General features: G+C 40.3%; 1 protein-coding gene across 3 annotated transcripts in view; it reads left to right on the top strand.

Annotated features, from left to right (window-relative positions):
• chl1b (cell adhesion molecule L1-like b) overlaps positions 1–27,562 on the top strand; it is a 116,460-nt gene that overhangs the window by 40,400 nt on the left and 48,498 nt on the right. For all 3 annotated transcript variants that reach the window (XM_061833253.1, XM_061833252.1, XM_061833254.1), the window contains 10 exons: positions 5,556–5,744; positions 16,791–16,899; positions 17,085–17,275; positions 21,088–21,210; positions 22,461–22,631; positions 22,832–22,861; positions 22,985–23,096; positions 23,306–23,487; positions 23,986–24,117; positions 24,844–24,984. In XM_061833253.1, coding sequence (XP_061689237.1) covers positions 5,636–5,744; positions 16,791–16,899; positions 17,085–17,275; positions 21,088–21,210; positions 22,461–22,631; positions 22,832–22,861; positions 22,985–23,096; positions 23,306–23,487; positions 23,986–24,117; positions 24,844–24,984 — 1,300 coding nt within the window. In that variant the 5' untranslated portion in view covers positions 5,556–5,635. The remainder of the gene's footprint in view (positions 1–5,555; positions 5,745–16,790; positions 16,900–17,084; positions 17,276–21,087; positions 21,211–22,460; positions 22,632–22,831; positions 22,862–22,984; positions 23,097–23,305; positions 23,488–23,985; positions 24,118–24,843; positions 24,985–27,562) is intronic.

The following is a 27,562-nucleotide window of genomic DNA, read 5'->3' as shown; positions in this document are numbered from 1 at the left end:
GAACTTTGCATGGTTTCTCATGGACCCCACACTGCCCTCGACAACATATCCACAAATTTGGATAATTCCCGACCAAACAAATCATCTGTGTTCTTTCCCCTCAAAGTGAGTAATGATACAGTGTTGTGAATTGTGATGTGTGAGGTGTTAGAGGTTTAAGCCAACGTGCAAGGAGAGGACAGATGGCTGGAATATGAACATGGTGCTTGCCAAAAATATAGAACAGATTTGCCAATTTCTGTTTCAGCAGTCAATAAGTCATAAAAATATTTGCAGCAAAAATGTAAAAATACAGATACAAAGAAAAGAGTGGCATGAACTAAAGCCGAAAATGTCTTTATAAAGAAGCTAATAAGAGACCTGTCTGACACCAAAAGCTTCTAATTTTCTTCATGCAAATAATACATGGGTATTCAAAAAATGTCCCCAATGTGTGAAAAATTAGCAACTGACTGTTTGTTAATTTTATGTTTCTATTTAATCATTTTTAATGGCATAAAACCATTAGGGTAGAATAGATTTAGAATAGATGTTAATATAATTTTCTTCACCAATTCATTTTTTCAGGCTTCACTGATTACTGACTGACACATCGCAGACATTTCAACTAAAATGTGAATGACCAAATATTGTTCTTGCCCTTTAAAAGGGCTACATATGAAAAAAGTTAAACATCAGAACCAAATGATAAAGCATTGCTGTGGTGATGCTTGAGGCAGCTTTGTGACCTTTCCACCAGTATAGCAACTAAAAAACACTTGTTATGAAGGTTCCGTATTTTTTGTTACTGTTATTGTTTGCACCATCACAACTTCGATTTGTCAAAAGCCTTACTAATAAACACTTCATAAGATTTAGACCCTGGCATGTTGCACGGTGCTACTGTAAACTAGCCAAGGACTAGTGAAGGACCCTATGAGAAGATGTATTTATTTGTCTACATTTGAATTGTCTTTCTGTATTTTGCAGCTGAGAACAAGCGTCACAACTAAAGTATCGAAGTAATGAAATTGCTTTCATTTGCCTCCGAGTGTTTCCCTCTTCTTTGCAACCTCCACTGCAGAGCGTCTGTCCCCTCTGAGTCTTGGCTAACTAAACTTTGGGTTTATATTGGTCTTCACACAGTGAGCAGCCTTTAACCTCCTTCCAGATTCATCAATCTCTGGCTGGTCTGATCACTGTTGAATGGGGCAGATTAAGTAGACCCTGTGGTCTTAAAACAGGCAGGCTTTAGGGGGCCCCTCGTGTTCATGATACATGTCCACTAGGCAGCATAAATGTGACTTCAATGTAGACATTATCACTTGCCATTGTGAAGTCCTTAATGAACCTCCCACGACCAGATGGCCAAGCTAGTTCTCAATAAATGTTTAATAAAGGGGTAACATATTAAATCAGAAGTCAAATCACCAAGCACAGTTTGAACAAAATGTAAACCATGCAAAGTGGCGTTAGGTGGCGAGAGACCTTTGCTGCATTGCAAATGTTGACGTTGAGAAAACAATGGCTTTGGGGAATTGGAACTCCTCCCATCCCTCCTCTTTAACCATGCCAAACACATGAACAATCCGTGAATCGACTACAGTAAACCTCTACCGTTTGATTTCATTCAGCATTTCTCAACCTAAATCAAAATGTGTGATAAACATTCAAACAAAAGAATGCATCTGGGTTTTTTAAGGGTAACTTATAAAACTGAAACACCAATTTTCAATTCCAGATAATGTCAATAGCACTGAATTGTAATTGAGTGTGGTGTATGGAATGAAAACCTGGACCCGAGAACCCCTTTGCTGATATATGTTGGGGGAGCTAATGTCACAACCTGGTTTAAATAAAAGTATTGACCCATGAGTACCCTACGTAATAAGATTAAATTGATGAATTAATGTTAAATTCAGAGTGCATGTTCATTTGAAAATAGATCTGTGTGGAATTAATTCCATTTGTTCTTTGGTCTCTGATCGATCATTAATTAAACTTCATCCGTACCAGTTTGACAACAGTGTATTCTCAGAGAGAAAAGACAATTGAATATGTGCAATCACTTTGAGAAGTAAGCTATTATACAAAGTGCAAAAGCCGTGTAATAGAAACAAAATGACAATGCTCAATTATTTTTATCGGTTTAACTGTTTCATGTACTGTAGATTTCTTCATTTTAGAGTACATTGAGACAATAACCATCTAGTAAAACCATGGTACCTTTCAAAATTTTCACACATATATATTTATATATATTTTTAAAAGGTTTGATGTTCACTAATATTGTTAATAGTTTCCCCATTCACAAGAATGCACAAAAATGCCTGGAAATGTTACTGTATAATGTTGCTCACAGCGCCAGTATCATTTTATGTTTTGAGTTATAGGAGGAATGTCTGTGACCTGGTTACTCACCCGCTATTCTTCCCTGTAAAATTACCCTAATTAAGCTAAATATCATGAGCAGCACACATGGAAGTAAAGGCTTGCTTGTTTTTCAAAACTTCCACTTTGAGGCACATTTTCAATTTTTTTCAGATATTCAAAAAATCAAGTCATTTTTTTTCACTTATTGACTATTGTTTTTCCATCTCTACAATTGATCTTAAATTGCACCGTATTTTTTCCATGAGTGTATCGCACAGTATTTGTTCCATGAGTGTATCCTGTTGTTTCTCTTTTCATTAAGATGGACATTGTCAATTGCACCTTAGAATTACTTTATAGTTTATGCATACATTATGGTCGTGATGAAAACACATTGGCCGACTGACCTGCCAGGACTTTTTTGAATAGTTTCACCTGGCTATTTCCGAGATGCTAAACTAATTATCGAACTTTGCAACTTGAAAAAAAAATCCAATCCTTACATTTATGCTCGTTTGCAAAAATTATTTCCAGTTTTACCATAACTCTGTTACTATAAATGTCTCTTTCAGTGTTACCCTATTCTGAGCGTCAGCTGGTAAACTAATTACTCGAGCACGATATAGTGCTCTAGGTTATTGTCAACATGAGGAAGATGGGTGAACATGAAGCTGAGAGGGTTGATGCTAAAAGCAACCAAACTTCAGTTTTTCAACAGTTTAACTACAGCCCCGTGAAAAAGTATTCACCCCCCTCCTGAATTCATTTTTTTATAAAGGTTTCAAATCATTAAACTAATTTTAATATCAGAGATATCGCAAGGAAATACAAAATGCAGTTTTCAAATGACAATTTCATCTATTAAGGCACAAAAAATAATTCAAACCTTTCTGACCCTCTCTCCCTAACCCTGAACCTAATTAGAAGTCCAAAAAGTAAAATTTTTGACTTTTTGAATTTTTTTCTTCAAAAGTCTTGAGGATCATAAAGATGATTTTTTTTTTTTTTTTTTTGGGCAAATGTGAGACAAGCCTTTGCATTCTTTGCTGACAGCAGTGGTTTTCTCCTGGGAACCCTCCGATGGATGACATTTTTGGCCAATGTCTTTCTTATGGTCGAGTCATGAACATGGACCTTATCTGAGGCCAGAGAGGCCTGCAGGAGTTTAGATGCTGTTTGAGAGTCTTTTGTGACCACATGGATGAGTCACTGTCGCACTCTTGGAGTAATTTTAGTTGGTCGTAAACTCCTGGGAGGCTATAGCACTGTTCCCAGTTTTCTCCATTTGTGGATAATGGTTCGTTGGATCCCCAAAACCTTGGAAATGGCTTTGTAACCTTTTCCAGACAGATATGTTTCAATCACTTTTTTCTTGAATTTTTTTGGATAGTGGCATGATGCATTGGTTCATGAGATTTGAGACTTGTTCACGTGACTTGTGATTTAATGGGGCAGGGGGGGCAATTACCTTTTTACAGAAAGTAGGAAAGGTTTAGACTTTTTTTGTGCCTTAGTAAATTGAATTACCATTTGAAAACCATTTTGTATGTCCTTGGGTTGTCTCTGGGTGATATTAAAATTGGTTTGATGATTTGAAACCTTTGTCTGTGGTAGATTTGAAAAAAGGAAAATAAGGAGGCCGGCAAATACTTTCTCATGGCATCAAGCAGCAATACTAACTGCACTGATTACGTGTCACTGCATGCTAATTTTCAAACCTTTTTAATCAGATGTGCAGACCTTCAAACAGCTCTCTAGTTTCAATCACCTAGGCAGACTTTATTAATTTTATGTTATTAAAGTTCTGCAATTGCCTACCAGTCGATGGTGTAGCCCAGCATCATTTTTGCTTCTGCTCAGCTGTGACTCAAATGAGCAGAAATGAAAAATAAAAAGGATGTGATTGTAAATGTGAAATTCTTCCATCCATCCTAAATGTTCGAAAATGCTATCTTGCGCAAGATCCCAGCGAGCAGGTGTCAACGCTAGTTGAGTGCAATTGACCCCTCTGTAGAAATTGCATCATCCACATCGCTGACCAATCAAAGGCCAGAGATCTGCATAAACCACGCCCCTTTTGGCATCCGCCGTTACCTCAGACAACGTTGCATGGTCCAGTATAGCTTTTGTTAGCGTTTTATCGCGTATTTGGGTTATTTAACAATAGATATGGTTAAGAGGTGTAGTCACGGACTTTGTAATAGTGACGACCGTTATCCTGAAAGGCTAGTTAGTGGAGTTCAATTCGTACCCTTTCCAAAACCGAAGACCCAGTACGAAAAATGTCTTCGATGGATCAAACAATGTGGAAGACGGCATGATCAACTGAATCAATCTAAAATCAACCGGAACAGAAGACCGAGTACGAAAAATGTCTTCGATGGATCAAACTTTGTGGAAGATCGTATTATCAACTGAATCCATCTAAAATCAACCGCAACAGATATGTTTGCACGAAGGTAAGCCCTAAATTTGATTTTCAATATATGTCTCATATAAATGAATTAGCAGTTCTTTGCTTGCATAACATAGCTACGTGTGAATGATTGACACACTTGATCTGTATTGAGCAATATTTTGCGATGATCTGACTGTACAAACGTGTCTCTGTTGGCGGCTACCGAGCTAAGCTAAACCGGACTAGCGAGTCCTAAAAGCCTTCGACATGCACCGAGTCACCAAGACTGTCACGATGCGGGGCTCAAGGGTGGACCCAAATGCACGACTCCAGAGACAGCAGACAGTACAGAGGAAACCTTTATTCGGTCCGAGGTCTGAGATCAGGTAGACAGTCCAAACAATCCGCAGTACCAGTACGGATGGGCTTACGAGGGTGGTCAGTGGACAGGCGTGGGTCGGTGCACGGAGATCAGAAGTCAGGAAAGCAGGATATTCCTAGTGAGAGCTGAAGTGCCTACACTGAAGTAAGTGCATCACTACATTGTCAGTGGGTTACTTGAATTTCAAATAAATGTAAAATTAACACCTCAATGATGAACATTTGTCATGCAGCATTAAATCAAAACTCTCTATCATTCATATTCTAAATGAATATGCTTGGCATTCCTGTTTATGCACGACTGAACAGAGAGAGCAGCCGGGCTCTCAGTCACGGGGGATTCGTTGTGTCTGGGGTTTGCCTTTAGCTTTGCCAGCATGTGGGTGGACTCATGGGGGCCTCTCCGTCTGCTTTATATTCAAAGGTGCAATTTCTTCAGTACACCAGAGACACCAATTGAGGAAACCTTGGAAAGCACTTGTTTCCTGACATCGAAGATCAACAATGAAAGTCATGTCACTACAGAGAAGCTGGAGAATCATTGGTATTCTTGCCTCAGTCACATTTATCTGTGCCTTTCGTATTTCTACGGCCATTGATATGCCACTGGAAGGTTGGTGATACCTTTTACTCTTTATAGCAAAACTTATAAATGTATATATGCATATGTAAATGAATAATGGTAGAGGTGAGGTTAAAAAAACATCATAACTACATGTTTAGTAAATTAAAGGTCTAGTGTCATCCCTATAAACATTCTAAAATAGATATTGAAATGAAAAATACGTATAGAATTATTCACTTCAACGTCTACACGAAAAAATACAAACGAGCGGTGAGCGGGACATCCATGCGCAAAGTTGCGGAAGTCTCATTCGACATCCAAGTGGTCACCCTATTGGCTGCATCTACTGTCCGTGATGTCACCCTGGACGTTTGCCGTTGAAAACACGCTGTGGCCTCTACTGTAGGACATGCCCCTTCAGACACAGAAGCTCTTTTCAAAGAAAACATCTTACAACCATGTGAAGTGTCCGGGGCAATATTACCCTATTGTTTCGAGCCATATTTAGATGACATGCGGATAGCGGCCAAACCACCTGCCCGCCCTGTCCACCTCCACGCAGCGGTGATAAACGCCCACTTCCGCGGTGGAAATGAGCCACAGCGGTGACGAGCCACGCCAGCCTACACCCCGGCAGTAGGCTCGGCCTTGTCAACAAGGCTGCGGCCGGCTCGGACTTGTTGACAAGGCCGGTAGGATCCACAAGGCCTGCGAAGGACGTCCTTCAGCGACTGCTGCATGGAAGCCTTCTGGTGCGCACATCGACACATTTAGCAAGCCTGATTTATGGATTACGACCCCCCCAACTATTGTTTTTGTTTTTTAGTAGCTGTATACACACCTCCCTGGCATTTGGTACCCATGAAGCTCTCTCCTTTGCACCTGTGCAATCCATTTTTTACGACGAACTGGGTCTCTTGCAAACTTATGAAGGGTAAACCCATGCTCCCGAGTGTTCAAGCTATGTCAAGCAATGCAATGAGCCGGCATTTTGGCTAACACGAAGGAACAACGAGCTACCTTACCGGAGGTAAAACTAATAGAAACAAACCAGTCCACTTGAGGGCGGTCCTGCCATGTACGTCACTTCCTGCTTCTTTTCGAAAACAAATCCCTCGAGAGGATTTTCATGGCGGAGTTACAAAAAGCTGTATCCGTCAAAATCATGTTTTGTGGTGAAAAAACGCATGGGTCCATGTCGGCTGCTGTTTTTTCATGAATAACACTAAAAATCATGCATTTCATGACATTGGCACTTTAAAGTGATCCAAGTTGTTAGAAAGAAATTATTAATAGTTTTGACTACAGAAATGTTGCATAAACTTGGTGAAATGAAAAAAAGAAAAATCAAATATAGTACATAAAATATTTTAAAATTAAAGTACTACATGCTCTACTTCAAAGAGCCAAATATCTTTATAGTCCTAAAAACAAAGATGACTTGAAACGGAAAATGCCAAACTTCAACCACAAATTTCCTTCCAACTGCTTATTTTGATTATTTTAAAGTTCTTCTGTATACAACAGGGCTACCTTATCAGATGTCTTCCAAATAAACTTCTTACAAATAGATAAGTGTAAGATGTGGCAAATCTTGCATTTAACAAAATTACCGTATTTTTTGGACTATAAGTCACAGTTTTTTGACATAGTTTGGCCGGGGGTGCAACTTATTCTCCAGGGCACCTTATATGTGAAATTATTCACACAATATTACAGCCATCCATCCACTTTCCAAGTCGCTTATCAGTTATTTTCACACTGACAACTGTAAGAGGGCGCTCTAGGCCTGTGTATCTGTGGCCTGCTACTTCTGAAAATTCAGCATTTCAACATTAGCTGTAACTTATAAAACCTGCGAAGGACTGAACAAAAATGCCATTGAAGAGAAAATCATATTCTGCAGATTATTTTACATAACATTGTTATGATGTTGTTCACCAATAATGACAAAGGTACTTTTTACCATGAACGTGACTTGTGGTGCTTCATACGTCGTTATATTAAGCTTCATGCAGGCGTTGAGACTTCCGTCCGTCTATTGTGAAAGGAATTCAATTTGATCTGCCATTATGATGGTGCGATGGTGAATGGTTCTTGCCAAAAAAAAAAAGGCATGTCTTTTATTAATTTGATTATCTTGTTTTTCTGCGACGTTGGCAAAATGTTTATTGGGAACATCGGGGATGAATGCTTTAGCATAATCCCCATCTGTGAATGTAGACACAGCAGAATCCTCCCATTCCACAAAGGCTGTCCATTCTTGTTGAAAACAACGGTATTCCTCATATTTCCTACTTTGAGCAACCTTTGTCAAAAGGGTTTCCATAATTACGTAGTTGTTCCAACATGATCGGTGTTCGACCCAAAGCCTGTGGACTAAGGCAACCCCACTAGCATAAACTGTCTGTGCATCACTTGCGTGGCCTACCGCCCCAAACTACAGCAACTCCACTAAGACAAACCTTCTCTGCGCCATTTTTGTTGCCCGTACGACAGAAATCACATGTACAATATGCCATTATGAGGGCTCCGCGAGCCATTATGCAACCACCAAAAGAGCCAGATATGGCGCAGCTTCCGGGTGATGTACTTGTTTAAAATATTATGTAGTAGTTCAAGAGTTGGACTGTTGAAAATTGTTTGCAATGTGGTTGGATGCCAAATCCGCCCTGCGATGCAATTTATTTGGCCACCGAGACCATATCAAATGTGCATTAAAACCCAACCACCAATAACCAGTGTTGGGCACGTTACTTTGTAAAAGTAATAAGTCATAGTTACTAGTTACTTCTCTCAAAAAGTAGCTGTGTTACTAATTGAGTTACTCCACTGTAAAAGTAACTAGTTACCAGAAAAAGTAACTATTGCGTTACCCCCCCCCCCCACACACACACACACACACACATGCACACACAAGCCAGATGCATAGTGCACTCAGCAAAAAACAGGTACCTGCACAGAGGTTTGAATTTATTGCAACTCATGTTTATATTGAAGTGAAAATGTTAATGGATTTGTTAAATCCAACTCATAACATGCATGGATTCCTCTCTCCAAACATCCACCCACTCAACCCAGTCATCTCAACATTTTAGTCCTTAAACCTATCAAAGGAGAATCATCTTCTCAAACTTGAGATCATAAAGTCTGTTCCTCTTTGGTGTGAAGATCAACTTCCCCACACTTGACATGTACATTTTTACCTTTCACCTCAACGAGGTTAAAGTAGTGTCTGAATCTCCATTTGGCAAATGCCGTCTTCTCACCGGAGTCTGAGTCCGCCTCACTCGTCATCTCTTGCTATGCGCTGTAAACACCCACCCACCTAATTTTTGTGATTGGCTGAAGACGTAATCTTACTATACTTTAGCCAATCATCATTGCGTAGGCCATTATCTCACACCCTTGTCACTCTGCAACACTCACATATACACAAGACACACACTTGCGCCTGAGTCCTGGGTCTGTGTACGCGAAGTCGGATGACGGCTTTTATGTTTTTTATTGGGCGGCTTCAGTAACGTGCAGTAACGGGTGTTTATAATGGTAACAGCATTATACTGATAGTCAGAGTAATTAGATTCCCCTTTACTGAAAAAAGTTACTAATACCGTTTATTTAAATGCTGTTATTCCCATCACTGCATATAATGCATGTGCTTCTAATACCATAAATCCCAGAATCCATTGTCAGTGTTTTAGCACATCAGTTGAAACCACCTAGGGCCCCCTTCTTTTCTTCTTTTGCAGTCATGAGCAACTGTTCTACTAGTCTTCTCGAGCAAATGTAAACCATCATTTCTCTTGTATCTTCTTCTTCTTTTCCTTTCGGCTTGTCCCGTTAGGGGTCGCCACAGCGTGTCATCTTTTGCCATCTTAGCCTATCTCCTGCATCTTCCTCTCTAACCCCAACTGCCCTCATGTCTTCCCTCACCACATCCATAAACCTTCTCTTTGGTCTTCCTCTCGCTCTTTTGCCTGGGAGCTCCATCCTCAGCATCCTTCTACCAATATACTCACTCTCTTGCCTCTGAACATGTCCAAACCATCGAAGTCTGCTCTCTCGAATCTTGTCTCCAAAACATCCAGCTTTGGCTGTCCCTCGAATGAGCTCATTTCTAATCCTATCCAACCTGGTCACTCCGAGCGAGAACCTCAACATCTTCATTTCTGCCACCTCCAGTTCAGCTTCCTGTTGTTTCTTCAGTGCCACCGTCTCTAATCCGTACATCATGGCCGGCCTCACCACTGTTTTGTAAACTTTGCCCTTCATCCTAGCAGAGACTCTTCTGTCACATAACACACCAGACACCTTCCGCCAGCTGTTCCAACCTGCTTGGACCCGTTTCTTCACTTCCTGACCACACTCTCCATTGCTCTGTATTGTTGACCCCAAGTATTTGAAGTCGTCCACCCTCGCTATCTCTTCTCCCTGTAGCCTCACTCTTCCCCCTCTACTTTTCTCATTCACGCACATATATTCTGTTTTACTTCTGCTAATCTTCATTCCACTCCTTTCCAGTGCATGTCTCCATCTTTCCAATTGTTCCTCTGCATGCTCCCTGCTTTCACTGCATATGACAATATCATCTGCGAACATCATGGTCCAAGGGGATTCCAGTCTAACCTCATCTGTCACCTTATCCATTACCACTGCAAACAGGAAGGTGCTCAGAGCTGATCCCCGATGCAGTCCCACCTCCACCTTAAATTCCTCTGTCACACCTAAGGCACACCTCACCATTGTTCTGCTGCCATCATACATGTCCTGTACTATTTTAACATACTTCTCTGCCACACCAGACTTACGCATGCAGTACCACAGTTCCTCTCTTGGTACTCTGTCATAGGCTTTCTCTAGATCCACAAAGACACAATGTAGCTCCTTCTGACCTTCTCTGTACTTTTCCACGAGCATCCTCAAGGCAAATAATGCATCTGTGGTACTCTTTCTAGGCATGAAACCATACTGTTGCTCGCAGATACTTACTTCTGTCCTGAGTCTAGCCTCCACTACTCTTTCCCATAACTTCATTGTGTGGCTCATCAACTTTATTCCTCTATAGTTCCCACAGCTCTGAACATCCCCTTTGTTCTTAAAAATGGGAACTAGAACACTTTTCCTCCATTCTTCAGGCATCTTTTCGCCCACTAGTATTCTGTTGAATAAGTTGGTCAAAAACTCCACAGCCATCTCTCCAAATTGCTTCCATACCTCTACCGGTATGTCATCAGGACCAACTGCCTTCCCATTTTTCATCCTTTGTAATGCCTTTCTGACTTCCCCCTTAGTAATCATTTCCACTTCCTGGTCCTTCATTCTTGCCTCTTCAACTCTTCCTTCTCTGTCATTTTCTTCATTCATCAACTTCTCAAAGTATTCTTTCCATCTATTTAGCACACTACCGGCACCAGTCAACACATTTCCATCTCTATCCTTAATCACCCTAACCTTCTGCACATCCTTCCCATCTCTATCCCTCTGTCTGGCCAACCTGTAGAGATCCTTTTCTCCTTCTTTCGTGTCCAACCTGGTGTACATGTCTTCATATGCCTCTTGTTTAGCCTTTGCCACCTCTACCTTTGCCCTACGTCGCATCTCGATGTACTCCTTTCGCCTCTCCTCAGTCCTCTCAGTATCCCACTTCTTCTTCGCTAATCTCTTTCCTTGTATGACTCCCTGTATTTTGGGGTTCCACCACCAAGTCTCCTTCTCCCCTTTCCTACCAGATGACACACCAAGTACTCTCCTGCCTGTCTCTCTGATCACCTTGGCTGTCGTCGTCCAGTCTTCCGGGAGCTTCGGTTGTCCATCGAGAGCCTGTCTCACCTCTTTCCGGAAGGCCGCACAACATTCTTCCTTTCTCAGCTTCCACCACATGGTTCTCTGCTCTACCTTTGTCTTCTTAATCTTCCTACCCACCACCAGAATCATCCTACATACTACCATCCTATGCTGTCGAGCTACACTCTCCCCTACCACTACTTTACAGTCAGTAACCTCCTTCAGATTACATCGTCTGCACAAAATATAATCTACCTGCGTGGTTCTACCTCCGCTCTTGTAGGTCACTATATGCTCCTCCCTCTTCTGGAAATAAGTGTTCACTACAGCCATCTCCATCCTTTTTGCAAAGTCCACCACCATCTGCCCTTCAAAGTTCCTTTCCTGGATGCCGTACTTACCCATCACTTCTTCATCGCCCCTGTTTCCTTTACCAATATGTCCATTACAATCTGCACCAATCACAACTCTCTCGCTGTCTGGGATGCTCAGAACTACTTCATCTAGTTCCTTCCAGAATTTCTCTTTCAACTCTAGGTCACATCCTACCTGTGGTGCATAGCCGCTAACCACATTGTACATAACACCCTCAATTTCAAATTTTAGTCTCATCACTCGATCTGATACTCTTTTCACCTCCAAGACATTCTTAGCCAGCTCTTCCTTTAAAATAACCCCTACTCCATTTCTCTTCCCATCTACTCTGTGGTAGAATAATTTAAACCCTGCTCCCAAACTTCTAGCCTTACTACCTTTCCACCTGCTCTCTTGGATGCACAGAATATCAACCTTTCTCCTAATCATCATGTCAACCAACTCCTGAGCTTTTCCTGTCATAGTCCCAACATTCAAAGTCCCTACACTCAGTTGTAGGCTCTGTGCATTCCTCTTTTTCTTCTGACGCTGGATCCGGTTTCCTCCTCTTCTTTGTCTTCGACCCACAGTAGCTGAATTTCCACCGACGCCCTGCAGGTTAGCAGTGCCGGGGGCGGGCGTTGTTAACCCGGGCCACGACCGATCCGGTATGGGATTCTTTAGATGAACGCTCATATTTGTTTGGCACAGTTTTTACGCCGGATGCCCTTCCTGACGCAACCCTCTGCATTTATCCGGGCTTGGGACCGGCCTACAGATTGCACTGGTTTGTGCCCCCCATAGGGCTGCATTTTTCATAATTTCTCTTGTATAATGAGCTCATATGTATGATGCGCACCCCCAAAGTTTTCAGTTTTCAGTCATCAGCTGTTAAAAAAAAATTGCAAATTCTGTGAGGGTATGTAAAATTATGAGCACAACTGTACATACACAATATGCAGTCATACATACCTCAGCCATTTTGGAACGAAATTTCCATAACCTCTAGGTGGTGGATTGGAATGAAAGTGTACAGCATTTTTATAACCTCTAGATGGTGGCATACATTCATAAAGTCTAAAAGTTGTTTTCAAGTTCAAATTCAAGTAACTATTGTCAGATGTGTTACAAATACATGACATGTAACATACCTGAAATAGTATTCCTCTCAGACCTGCGGTACTGCTCTGTATAAAATATGGCATTATGCATTATATTATAAATATTTTAAATAAATATAAATAATATGGTCAATCTTCTTTTTCTTGCGGCTTGTTCTGTTCGGGGTTGCCACAGTTAAATTAACAAGAGGAACTACAATTCCCATATATACATACATGTGTGGTATTGACATAATGGACAACAATGTACACAGTTGACTATTATGGACAGCATATTAAACTGTAGACATTTATAAACAGTGTCGCTGAATAATCAGTTGGGTAATGTACACAGTGTTGCAAATGTAGAGCGAATACAGTGCTGAAAGTGCTGTTTGTGCATAAGCTGAATTTATGGTGTGCAGTCGTGGGTCAGCAAAGTGAAGGAGAGGGGAGTAAGCACATCCTTGGGGTGTTCAGCATGATGGTGTTGGAGATGTTGAGTCCCAGCTGGTCTACTTTAAGGATGAGCTGCTGGGTAATGCTGGTGTTGAATGCTGAGCTGAAGTCGGTAAATAGCATTATGAAACGTGAGTCTTTGGTCTCCGGGTGGGTGAGGGCTGAGTGAAGGGAGGGCAGTGGAGATAGCATCATCGATCAAGCAGTTGGAGCCACATGGAAACTGGTAGGCGGTCCAGCGTGAGTGGAGGGAGGAATTGATGTGCTCCATGACTAGCTGCACGAAGCACTTCATAATGGTGGGAGTGAGTACAATTGGGCAGTAGTCAATGTAGCAGGATGGGATGGCTCTCTGAAACCAGGATAATTGTGGTGACTTTGAGGCAGGTCGGGACGACGGCTTGGCTCAGTGAGGTTTTGAAGATGTCTGTGAGGTCACCTGTTACAATATCAGAATCAGAATGAGCTTCAATGGCCAAGTGTATAGAACACACAATTATTTTTTTTCTCTAGCAGTCGGTGCTGCCCTGGTACGACATACAGAACAGAAAACGGAGAACAAGGAAAACATAGCAACAAGAACAAAGAACAAGAGACATTTCTGTTTATCAGAATTATTCTTTATAAGATGTGTAAGATGTGAAATCTATATATATAATGTCAATTGTGCAAAGGGAGCAGTTTAAGTGATGAATCATATGGTCTGCAAAATAAAGTAAAATAAATAATTATAAAATATATATACAGTATAGTATTCGTACAAATACTGATTGGACCAGCAAGCTGTGAGCGAGTGCCCCAACATGGCACAAGGCAGAAAAAGAATAGGTTCGCTGATCAAGAATTTAATGACTTAATTGCCAGAGGGGAAAAAAAACTGTTCGAATGCCTGCCTACTTTTGACTTTCATCTATCTGTATCGCTTTCCAAACGGAAGGAGCTGGAAGAGCTGGTGCCATGAATGTGGAGGGTCAGAAAGAATCCTGCCTGCTCTGGACCTGGTTTGCGTTGTGTGCATGTCCTCGATACTGGGTATCGTGGTGCCGACAATCCATTCAGTGGTTTTGATTGTGATGGAGTTACACAGTACTGGTTGGATACCTGCTATGTAGAACTGTCTCAACAGCTCTTGTGACAGACCTTGCTTTCTCAGAAGCCACAAGATGTACATCCTTTTCTGGGCATCTACAAATTCTCTCAGGACGAAGCCAGGAATGCCATCCGGTCCAGACGCTTTCCTTGCGTCGGTCCTTCTGAGTGATGTCTGACCACCGTCCAGAAACAGCAGCAGCCCCCTGTCGCTAGGAGCAGGGAGATCTTCTGTGTTGTGGTGTTGATATCTGCCTCAAATTGAGCAAAGACGTCATTGTGCTGATCCAGCAGAGATCGGGAGTTGTGGGAGGTCTGGGGGTGTGTGGAGGCTTGTAGTCCGTGATGGTCTGGATACCATGGCACAGGTTCCTGGTGTCTCTGCTGTCGTTGAAGCAGTCGGCAATCTGGAACCTGGAGTACTACCCCTTAGCTTCTCCGATGTCATGTCAGTGGTTTGCCATGGCTGTTCTTAGGCTTACCTCGTCCCAAGCTCTGAAAGTAACATTCCGGGCCTTCAGGAGCCTGTGGACTTCCTCTGTCAAGGTTATACAGTATGTTCACGGCAAATATGTTTTGATCAACAGATCTATTTAAATAAGAAACAAATCCAACTGATTTCTTTTATTGGACATTTGATTTTTTTCTGTTTATATTAAAGTTTGTTTATTCTACATTGAGTTAGGTTCTCTTGTCATATGATCAGGTTTAACATTACATACAATATCTAGAGAGAAGGGAAAACATACATTATGAAAGTTAATTTGAGTTTAATATTGAGTTTCTACTTTTGTCCCAATGAAAATATGACTTTTATATCCAATGTAAGCTACAAGGCAAGAACTGCCCTCTAGAAATGTCATTATCACCACAAATATATTTTACAATGAAGAGAAATGATGATAAAAAGATGCAAACATGAAGAATTTAGCAGCCAGCAAACTGAATGGATATCTACATGGCATACAATCTTATTAACCTTTTTTTAATGGGACTTTCTTTGACAAGGGAGACCCCGCCACCAGGCCCCACCCCACAAACACTCAGGGAAAACACAAACTATATACAGAAAGACTCGAGTCAAAATAAATTTACAGCTAAATGTTGGTGGTGTGAGGAAGACATGTTAGCTAAATGCATAAATGTACAAGGAAATGTTATTTATAATTTTAACAATTCCTTTTGCTTACATGTATATACTGATAAACAAATGGAAAAAAAATCCATTCTCACTGGGAAAACAGAGGATTTGAATAATTTGTGTGAGTGCGCTTACTTTCATCAAGGACTGCGTGAATGGAATATATTTATAGCCATTATCTCACTTGTATCATGTTTCTCCCATATTTTGTGTCTGTGTATTTGAGGTTTCTTGGAAATGCATATCAAAGCCCTCCCACTAAATTATTCAAGAATGTCTCGTAGGGTTTTTATGAAGAGCAGTTTCAACAGTTTTTCTAAAAATGAAAAAAAAAAAACTTTTTGCAGCTCAGTCTTAAGGGGGAATAGCATGCGATAAAAGGGAATAAATCCCAAACGACTCACCCTTTTTGGTTTTCCTATTGTCTTTACACTGCTTTGTTGGATTGTCTAGTTTTAGATCATGGAAACAGTAAGTTTATTCCCCAAGAAAATTATGGATTTGTGTTTTTCGAATTCAAAACCAACCTCATATGTTCATCAACTGCCATATGGTTAAGCAGCACATTTGTTATAAACCATATTTAGTTGAGCAATAGACAATTTCATTCCATGGTGTGATTGTTTTTCTCATTGAAACATTCAATGGCTGTTGTATGGTGCAGAAAATAAAGTTAGGTTCTGTTACACACAATTGAAAAGTGATAAATTGATGTAATTTTGTCCTCGTTTATATATATATATATATATATATATTATATATATATATATATATATATATATATATATATATATATATATGTATTTTTAATATATATATATATATGTGTATTTATGTATACTTTTTAAAGGGATAAATGTGATATATTTTGGAAGAAAAAATAGTCTCACAATAGAATTACAAAGAGCTACAAAGAGAACCGTAGTCGAAAAACACTGACATTACTTTGAGTGAGAAGTCACCATTATAATTATAAGATTAATAATCTGAAAATATAAAGTACCAAATTGAAAAAAAATTACGTGAAATGTTCATACTGGGATCCAACCCGATAGCTTTTCAACGTGTTCTGTAAATTATATTGATTTTGTCATACTTATCAATATCTGCATAAAACCTTTTATGAGTTCGTCAAATGTTCATGCTGTTTGGTTTGTGGTCCAGTTGAGCAGCTGCCCACCATCACTGCCCAATCGCCAAGCTCCCTCATCGCCTTCCCTTTTGACGAGAGTTATCCAGTGACGTGCGAGGCCAGAGGCAATCCTGAGCCAGAGTGAGTAACAAGTATTGCATCACTTCAGCATGAAGGAAAACTACAGAGCAGCCAAATGTAAACAATGTCATGTTGCCAACAATGTGCATAATATTGACTTTGAGCTTCTGAGCACAAAGACTGGGTAATATACAAACTGGAATCTCATCTGAAGGCATTGCCTTTTCACGACCTTCATTGTGTAGAATCAGGTGGATGAAAAATGGCCAGGAATTCGACCCTTCTTTAGACCCCCGTCTGATGAAAGAAGAGGATTCTGGGACCTTTGTGATACCCAATAATGGGAACCTTACAGAGTACCAGGGAACCTATCTTTGTTACGCCTCAAACAAACTGGGGACTGCAACATCGAAGGAGATTGAATTCATTGTCCCTCGTGAGTAACATATACACATAACTGGGTTTTTTTGTCTGTGTGTGTGTGTGTGTGTGTGTTTGCATGTCCACTGTGAGAGAGATAATCTAAAAAGAAAAATCCAGAAATCACAATGTATGATTATTTAACTATTTATTTGTGATACAGCTGCAAATAAGTATTTGAACACCTGTCTATCAGCTAGAATTCTGACCCCAAAAGACCTGTTAGTCCGCCTTTAAAAGTCCACCTCCACTCCATGTATTATCCTGAATCAGATGCACCTGTGTGAGGTCATTAGCTACATTAAGACACCTGTCCACACCATACAATCAGTAAGACTCAAACATGTAACATGGCCAAGACCCAAGAGCTGTCCAAAGGCAACAGAGACAAAATTGTACAACTCCACACAGCTGGAAATGGCTACGGAGAAATTGCCAAGCAGTTTGGTGAAAAAAAGGAGCAATCATTAGAAAATAGAAGAAGCTGAACATGATGGTCAATCTCAATCGGAGTGGAGCCCCATGCAAGATATCAACTCGTGGGATCTCAGTGATCCTTAGAAAGGAAAGGAATCAGCCCAGGACTACACAACAGAACTTGAATGACCTGAAAAGAGCTGGGACCACTGTTTCCAAGATGACTGTTGATATCACACTAAGACATCATGGTTTGAAATCATGCGTAGCACAGAAGGTTCCCCCGCTTAAACCACCATGTCAAGGCACATCTTGAGTTTTCCATTTACCATTTGGATGATACAGAGGAGTCACGGGAGAAAGTTTTGTGGTCAGATGAGACCAAAATTGTACTTTTTGGTCATAATTCCACTAACTGTGTTTGGAGGAACACAAATGATGAGTTCCATCTCAAGAACACCATCCCTACTGTGAAGCATGGTGGTGGTAGCATCATGCTTTAGGGGTGTTTTTCTGCACATTGGACACGACGATTGCACTGCATTAAGCAGAGGATGACCGCGGCCATGTATTATGAGAATTTGGGGAACAACCTCTTTCCCTCAGTCAGAGCATTAAAGATGGGTCGTGGCTGTGTCTTTCAACATGACAATGACCTGAAGCACACAGTCAGGAAAACCAAGGAGTGGCTCCGTAAGAAGCATATCAAGGTTCTATCATGGCTTAGCCAGTCTTCAGACCTAAACCCAATAGAAAATCTTTGGAGGGAGCTGAAATACCGTGTTTCTCCGCAACAGCCCACAAACCTGTCTGGTCTAGAGAAGATCTGTGTGGAGGAGTGGGCCAAAATCCCTACTGCAGTGTGTGCAAACCTGGTGAACAACTACAGGAAACGTTTGACCTTTGTAAGTGCAAACAAAGGCTACTGTACAAAATATTAACATGCAAAATATAACCTCGTGGGGGTCTCAATGATCCTTTGAAAGGTGAGGAATCAGACCAGGACTACACGACAGGACTTGGTCAATGATCTGAAAAGAGCTAAGACCACCGTTTCCAAGATATGGTATTACACTAAGACATCATGGTTTGCAATCATGCATGGCATGGAAGGTTCCCCTGCTTAAACCAGCACATGTCAAGGCCTGTTTGCTAATGATCATTTGGATGATACAGAGGAGTCATGGGAGAAAGTTTTGTGGTCAGATGAGACCATAATAGAACTTTTTGGTCATAATTCCACTAACCCTATTTGGAAGAAGACGAATGATGAGTTCCATTCCAAGAACACCTTCCCTAGTGTGAAGCATGGGGGTTGTAGCATCATGCTTTGGGGTGTTTTCCTGCACATGGGACCGAACGACTGCACTGTCTTGAGGAGAGGATGACACCATGAGCATGTGTTTGCAGGTAAATCCATGCACACATAAACACGCATGCTTCGCTCTCTCTTGAGAGGAGGGCTTTGAATCTTTTCCACTCTGTCTTTGTCCATGCAGGTATGCGCATGCTCATTGCCCCCGTCTCAGTGCCAATACACACACCCTGGTTTTCTCAGGTGTTGAAATACTTATTTGCATCTGTATCACACAAATAAATCATTAAAAAATCATACATTGTGATTTCTGGATTTTTCTTTTTAGGTTATCTCTCCCACAGTGGACATGCACCTATGATGAAAATTTCAGACCCCTCCATGATTTCTAAGTGGGAGAACTTGCAATATAGCAGGGTGTTCAAATACTTATTTTCTTCACTGTAACAGTTTTTTAATTGTCTAAACTTGGACATTTCAGCCCACTTTTAACTTGAGAAACACCTTGTCGGTTTTGCTGTTATTTTGGCAGTGCATGTGACATTTGCTCTTTGTTTTTCATAAGTGTAAGACATACAGTATATTTTCTGCAGTACTTTCTCATGTGTTCTCGCTCTCTTGTGTGCACACAAACACGCATACACACTCAGAACCATGCGTGCACACACACACACTATTCACAAGTCTTGTCAGCAAACACCTTCATTCAGTCCTTTTAGTAATAATAATAATAATAATAATATTCATGGAAGGCCCTTTGAAACGTATAGTTTTTTTTATTTTGTTTAATTTTTTTAACTTAACTTTTAACAGTGGTGCAGATGTAGAGCGTCAACCTCACACTTCTAAATCCCGGCCCTGTCTGTGTGGAGTTTGCATGTTCTCCCCGTGCCTGTGTGGGTTTTCTCTGGGCACTCCGGTTTCCACCCATATACCAAAAAAATGTATTCATTGGAGTCTCTTAATTCCCCATGGGTGTGAATGTGAGTGTGATTATTGTCTATCTCCATGTGCCCTGTGATTGGCTGGCAACCTGTTCAGGGTGTACCCTGCCTCCTGCCCATTGACACCTGGGATTGGCTCCAGTACTCCCACGACCCTTGTGAGGATAAGCATTATGATAGTTTAAGATGATAGGATAAGTTTTAGATGAAATGATATTGTTTAGCATTGTCTGACTTTGCACATTTATGTTTTATTCAGTTACCTTTATTTATTTTGATGTTCGTGCTCTGACTTGGAGACCTACTTTTTTTTTTAGGACATCCATCCATTTTCTTAGCCGCTCACAATGGTCACAGGGAATGCAAGAGCCTAACCCAGCTGTGAAGGGGTAGGAGCTGGGGTACACCCTGAACTGGTTGCCAGCCAATCGCAGGGCCCATTAAGACAAATGAACCGCACTCACAATCACACTTTGGGCAATTTAGAGTGTCCAATTAGTGTTGCATTTTTTGGGATGTAGGAGGAAAACAGAGTGCCCAGAGAAAACTCATTTATGCAAATTCCACAGAGGTGGGTCTGGGATTGAACCCGGGATCTCTGAACTGTGAGGTCAATGCTTTCCAGCTGCGCCACCATGCCGCTTACTCAGGTCATATTGGTTAAAATTAACTATCACTCCTTCCCGTGGTTATATCTGGACCGCAGCGCTCTTGTCACTGATGAATTTAATGGCTTAATGTCTTCACATTCCCACATTCATTTTCAGCATCAAACTATTTCAAGTATGGAAATAATGTGGAAACTAACTATTTTATATACATAACTAATATATATCAACCAAGATAACTTTATGGCAGTTAATGTAACAGTACTCCTACTTGAGTATAATATTCAGCTAATGCACTGACTGATATTAAAATGACCCTTAAGCACATCTCACACACAGTGGAAAGATGTGTGTTACATTGAACATTTAGCTTTTCCACCTGATTTTGAATTTTTTTTTTTTATAAATACAAATTTATTTTTGTTTTGCTCAGGTTGACCTGCAGTTTCGAAAAGCTTTGGGAGTTTGGGAGAACATCAACATAACTAATTTCCACCCATATGAAACTATTTTTTTCACTGCAATTTCTGTCTTACATTTCCAGATGTCCCAAAGTTTCCAAAAGAAACACTCGATCCTATTGTGGTGGAAGAAGGCCAGGCTTTTATTTTAAAATGTGACCCACCGAAAGGAATACCACCTCTGCAGATCTATTGGATGACTATTAGTAAGTAATACTTCAGTTTGATATAGCGTCTACAAATGATATCTTGTTATACCTGATGATAAATATTATTTGTGTCCTCACATGAAAGCTATTTCAGCATTTATTTAAACTCCTTGATATTCGACTTACTGCCCATGCATACGCTTTGTCCTCACTATTGTATGACAGTTCCGCACACTAGTAGAATGACTAGCATGCACTAGTAGAACAACTGTCTTACTAGTAACATTTTTTACAATATGAAATTCCTGTACACTATTAAGACAACTTTATCATACCAGTTGAACAACTAGTTGCTATTCTGGAGGCAAAACTGCGTGGTAGTCAACACCTATTACTATATTTTACAATCTTTTAATTTTAGTAGAGCGTCATGGTGGCCCAGCTGGAAAGTGTTGGACATTTCTGAGGACCCAGGTTCAATCCCAGGCCTTCCTGTGTGGAGTTTGGACGTTCTCCCCATGCCTGCATGGGTTTCCTCCGGGCACTCCGGTTTCCTACACATCCCAAAAACATGCAACATCAATTTGACACTCTAAATTGCCCCTATGTGTGATTGTGAGTGTGGCTGTTTGTCTCTATGTGCCCTCCGATTGGTCAGCAACCAGTTCAGCGTGTACCCTGCCTTCTGCCCGTTCACAGTTGGAATAGGCTCATGCATTCCCTGTGACCATTGTGAGGATAAGCAGCTAAAAAAATGGATGGATGTCCTAAAAAAAAAGTAGGTCTCCAAATCAGAGCACGAACATCAAAATAAATAAGGGTAACTGAATAAAACATAAATGTGCAAAGTCAGACAATGCTAAAACTGGGATAGGCTGCAGCACTCCCACGACCCTTGTGAGAATAAGCGGCTAAAAAAATGGATGGATGGATAATTTTAGTAGAACTGCTAGTGTGCAGAAATGTCATACGTTACAGAAATGGGCGACTAGTTGTGTTTAGTCGTACAGTAATGATGTGCAATTACATACTAGCAGCATAAAACAGAGGGCCATTTGCTTAATATCCTTGATGTCTTGAGGGCTTTAAGGTCAAGGTCCTTGATCTTAAGGTCAATGTACTAGTATCCGCTTTGTGCTCAGAAGCAGTGAGTAGATCAAACATTCTACCACAGCAGTGCATTCTTAACGTGATTATCAAGGATATTGCATAAAAGGCTCAAACTGATTTCCACAGCCCACAGTGGTTTTCCATGTGTGATTAATATACCAAATAATTGTTCTCACTTGTCCATTCTGTATGCTTAGACCTTCAACATATAGAACAAGATGAGCGGGTGTCTATGGCCTTAAATGGTGATCTCTACTTTTCCCACGCGGTGGAGAAAGACAGCAGGAGGGACTACTGCTGCTTCGCCGCCTTCCCACGGATACGAACCATCGTTCAGAAGACAGCCATGTCGGTCATTGTCAAAACCAGTAAGTGTCACCTATTTCTTTTCTAAATCAGCATGATTAATTTGCACATTCATAGTAATCCAATTATATAGCCATACGCGTACCATACTATCTTATCCATATACATGTCCTTGGTTCTACTTTGTGAACTCAGTAATGCTTGTAATTTTGCATCCACTTTGTGTTGTCATTTTTTTTCATCCAATCCTGCTGCATTTCAGAAAAAAGTCATGACATGAGTGCTGAAATTGGTGAGTTTTCACAGTATGTGCACTTTTTTATGTTACATGTATTGGAGAGGCATACACAGTAGTTGTGCTTTTGTATTCTTGAATAAACTTCTTATCGACTGTCCCTAATTCACGTCCCATCAGCCAATGCCATCTTGCAGCGGAGACCCTTGCTAATGACGCCCTCTGGTGTCAGAACAGAGAAACAGTTTGTCAGGGGAGATGACTTGAAACTGGAGTGCATTCCTGACGGATTGTGAGTTAAAACTATAACTATCCAAAACTGAATTAGGATTGTTTGTATTGTTCACTCGGGAAAACATATAACACAACAATATAGTTATTATTTGACAACAATTAAGAGCATTTTTCCATTTAAAATTTAATGTAGAAATAAAATAAATACATGTTGATCATATATTGCTACAGTGAATATAAGCCTAATTATGGGTTATTTTCTTGAAGTCCAACTCCACAGGTCGAGTGGGTCAAAATGGGACACAAGCTTCCAATTAAAGCCAAACTGGAGAGTCACGGAAAAATGCTGATTATACCAAGTGTTGAACAAGAAGACAGCGGCAAATATATGTGCAAGGCAAGGAACAGGGTGGGAGATGTAGTCCATTACTTCACAATAACTGTTGAAGGTAAATAAAATCTGCAGCGATGATGTGCATTTTTTGCAGTTGCATCTCATCTGATTAAAACACTTTTGATTAGAGTAAATTATCTAGAGTTATTGACACATCCCATATGCCATTAAAGAAAAAAAAACGAGTATTGTTACCTTTGTCGGGGCACAATATATGATATGATGTATATATTGGATCCGATTATTCATACAACTGGTCATTTTGTTGTGACAGGTAGATGACTATCACCTTCATTGTACTTCACTGACAAGAAAGCAGTCAAAATGTCTGTAAAAATAGAGGGTCACCTTCAGTTGCAATAGAGCTTTTTGAAAGGGTCTTCTCATGACAGCACAGTGTCTGCCTTGCCTATTTGACACCCATTTCTTTGTTACAATGGAGCACTTGTACTGAATGAAACATATTCTTAGTGATCCTCTCTTCCCTCTTTGTAAGTGATTTACACCTGTGGTGTGGGTTGATGAAAAGCCTCCTGATTGTGTGTCTTTCCAGAACCTCCAGAGTGGGTGTTTGAGCCTGAGAGTCAGCTCAGTATGATTGACTCAGACGTGCACATCAAGTGCTCAGCGACCGGGACTCCGAAGCCAACGATATCTTGGAGGGTGAATGGTCGGCCTCTGCATGGTTTGTCCCACAGATCTTCATGTCACTTGTTTCATGTACCTGTATCTGAATTTACAAATCATCATCAGTTTTGTGTCCCATTGATCTCACTTTCCCTAACTTGGTGCATGATAGAGCAGAGAAAGGAAGAGAGCACTTAAAAGCACCCTGGAATGGTAGCACACTTGAATGCTCGGAGGATGACGGGAAATCTACTTTGAAATACTTTGAGCTTAGTCCTGAGCTGTCACCAACTCATCAAATAAGAGAATCATCAAATAGAAATCTCTCTACTGGGATACAAAGATGCTATCTAAAATGAAGGAAAACCTATTTTTGCACTCTGTTGAAATGTGCTGGTCGGTTTTAAGTGATAACATATGAGAAAGAGGGAAGCTGACATCTTAATGTATGTATTGTTAAAGGATGAGAGATTAGTTGGAGTGCATAAGCAAATAAGATAATGAGAAAAAGCAAACATGTCATCATTTGCACTATGGTTGTTATGCTTGTGTCATTAACGGCATATAAATATGCAGTTAACAAGAGATTTGTCTTATTGGTACAGAAGCTCAACACAAAGCAGTTGCAATACACTAGGATAGCTGTCAGTGCAATCCATTAATCAAAAGTAAATAAGAATTTGAGGAGATGCACCACTTTTCCCTTAATGTTATCCTGTTAACGTTCCTAAATAAATAAAGACTGCTGTTGTTTTGTTAATTGAGCTTTTATCTGAACTTGCAGAAGCGCCTGCAGCTAACAGGAAAGTGTTTGATGACACCATTATTTTGCACAACGCCAAAGCATCTGACAGTGCAGTCTATCAGTGCCAAGCATCCAACAGACATGGAACCCTCCTCGCCAATGCAAATATCATGATAATGAGTAAGTATGTTTTATATGGGTAAGTGTGTTTTATATGCACTGTTTTAAATTCATCTTGTATTTTAATTTTGCAACATTTCCCTAAAAACAATATTGGATTAAATGTCAGATTTGGCAGGGAGTCAGGTTGCGATTGTTGACTGGTATGCCCCTTAGAAAGCTGGTACTGATGTTGGCATATGTCCATATTGCTGAAAGGAGCTCAGGGGAGGAGAGGTGTTGATGAGCCTCGCTCCTTCATTGCAGCGATTTGCACTCCCAGAGGAAAGACAAGTTCTGTTCCTTGCCATTTAAATGCTAACAACTTCCCGTCTGTTCCACAATTTAAGATGAACATGTTGTCCGAGTGCAAGTCGTAGAAGTGTATGTGGGATAGATTATCCATCCATCTGAGCCGCTTATCCTCACAAGGGGAGTGCTGGAGCCTATCGCCAGCCAATCGCAGGGCACCTAGAAACAAACAGCCATTTGCAGTCACAATCCCACCGAAGTGCACTTTAGAGTCTCCAATTAATGCATGTTTTTGAGATTTGGGAGTACACCGGAGTGTCTGGAGAAAACCCATGCACACACAGAACATGCAAACTCCACACTCTAACCAATTATGCCATTATGCCGCCCTGGCATAAATTATTTTCAGATTTATTTGGCCAAGTGTGTAAAAAAACATCCAAGGAATTTTTCTCTGGCAGACAGTGCTGCCCTGGAACGACATACAGAACACAGAACAACAAAGCAGCAAGAACAAAGAACAAAAGACATTAATATTTATAGGAACTATTCCTTATAAAAGTCATGCAAGATGTAAAATCTTCTTCGTTTAAAACAAGTACGAGATAAGTGTGCCAACGTCCCACATTGTGTAAAGCTTCTACAGTCCCTTTACTCGTTAGCGTAATAGACCAGTGCAATGACAGCAGTTGTGGTAGTTTTGACTTGCACAGTGATACATATATATATATATATATATATATATATATATATATATATATATATATATATATACATATATATAATTTGATCAAAAATCTATGTAAGTTGCCTTGGTTTTATACATGAATATGTCTACCATGCTGAAACAACCCTTTTTCATGTCCTCTTTTCAAAACATGATTGAACTATTAAAATTTTAGACATTCATAGTAAAGTCAACCCTTATTGACAGAGCAAATGGTGGTGTCCCATTGAAATATACTTATTTATATAACAGTAAAGAAAAATGTGTGCAACAGTAAAGACAAACAACTTGAGAAAAAAGTTGTTGTGAGTTGCGTAATTTAAGTGCTGCCCTTCAAATTCTGCAGATTCAATAAATGATCCTTGCTACTCATTAAACTTACTACACTCATGTCTATGTACAATGTTAATAATGGCAAAAACATGCAACAGTTCCAACATTTTCACAAATGTTTTTATATCTCAAAAATAACTCCTGCATTTTAGTGTATGTTATTCTCTGAAAGCAAACTAGCTGCCTCATCCTGATATTTCAACTCATGTGATCTCTGTGATTCCAAAAACATAATGAGGCTTTCTGCAGTGGTATTAACAGCAAGAACAGATTCAGTGACAAAGATGGATCCTTTGTATAAAAACAACAACAAGAAAAGAGCCCTGAAGACATTAGCATACATTTGTATTCATTTTCATGGAAAAGGCATCTTATGCAAAAGGAGAATAATCCTTTATATCCAAAAATATTATTTGCATCTTTAGAAAACATGTTCTAAATCACAAAACTATTTTCAGATGCCTAACAGTCAAGACATTTTGGCATCAAAAATTTGATTACTTTAGAATATGTCTTTCTTTGAAACAATATGGCATAGGCGCCACGGTGGCGCAGCTGGTAAAGCATTGGTCTCACAGTTCTGATGTCCCGGGTTCAATCCCGGACCCACCTGGTTGGAGTTTGCATGTTCTCCTCGTGCGTCGTACTCCAGTTTCCTCCCTCATTCCAAAAACATGCAACATTAATTGGACACTCTAAATTGCCCCGAGGTGTGATTGTGAGTGCGGCTGTTTGTCTCAATGTGTCCTGTGATTGGCTGGCAACTAGTTCCGGGTGTACCCCCACTCTTACCCGTTGACAGCTGGGATAGGCTCCATCACTCCCCATGACCCTCGTGAGCGTAAGTGGTGAAGAAAATGGATGATTGGATGGACAATATGAAATTCTGTTAACTAATTACTGTCAATAATTTCAATACCCATTTCAGTAAAGTGTAATTTCAAAAGGAATCTCAGTGCAGCAAGTCTCTATTGCTATTGATGAAATGACTCATATTAGAGAAAATGAATGTGGACAGGTTATTCTGAGTGACATATTGGAGTTAAAAAAAGTGAATAGAATCAGAATGCTCAAAAACAAGGCATGACAGTTGAGTAGGATGCTTGGCTAAAACTGTTTAAGTGTACTTCATTGATTTATTGTCTCCTTCTTGAATTCTTCTCATGCTTATCCCTGATTAAGGCACAAAATTTCCCCAAATCAAAGCAATACTAGTTGTGTCACTCTCGTCGGCACACTCAATACTGCACAGTGCTGCAGCTAATTGCCGCGCCTTTTTCTGTTCAC

The sequence above is a fragment of the Syngnathoides biaculeatus genome, chromosome 10 (genome assembly GCF_019802595.1).
Source record: "Syngnathoides biaculeatus isolate LvHL_M chromosome 10, ASM1980259v1, whole genome shotgun sequence".
NCBI lineage: Eukaryota > Metazoa > Chordata > Actinopteri > Syngnathiformes > Syngnathidae > Syngnathoides > Syngnathoides biaculeatus.
Note: the sequence above shows the minus strand (reverse complement) of the source record. Positions and strands in the feature narration are given on the sequence as shown.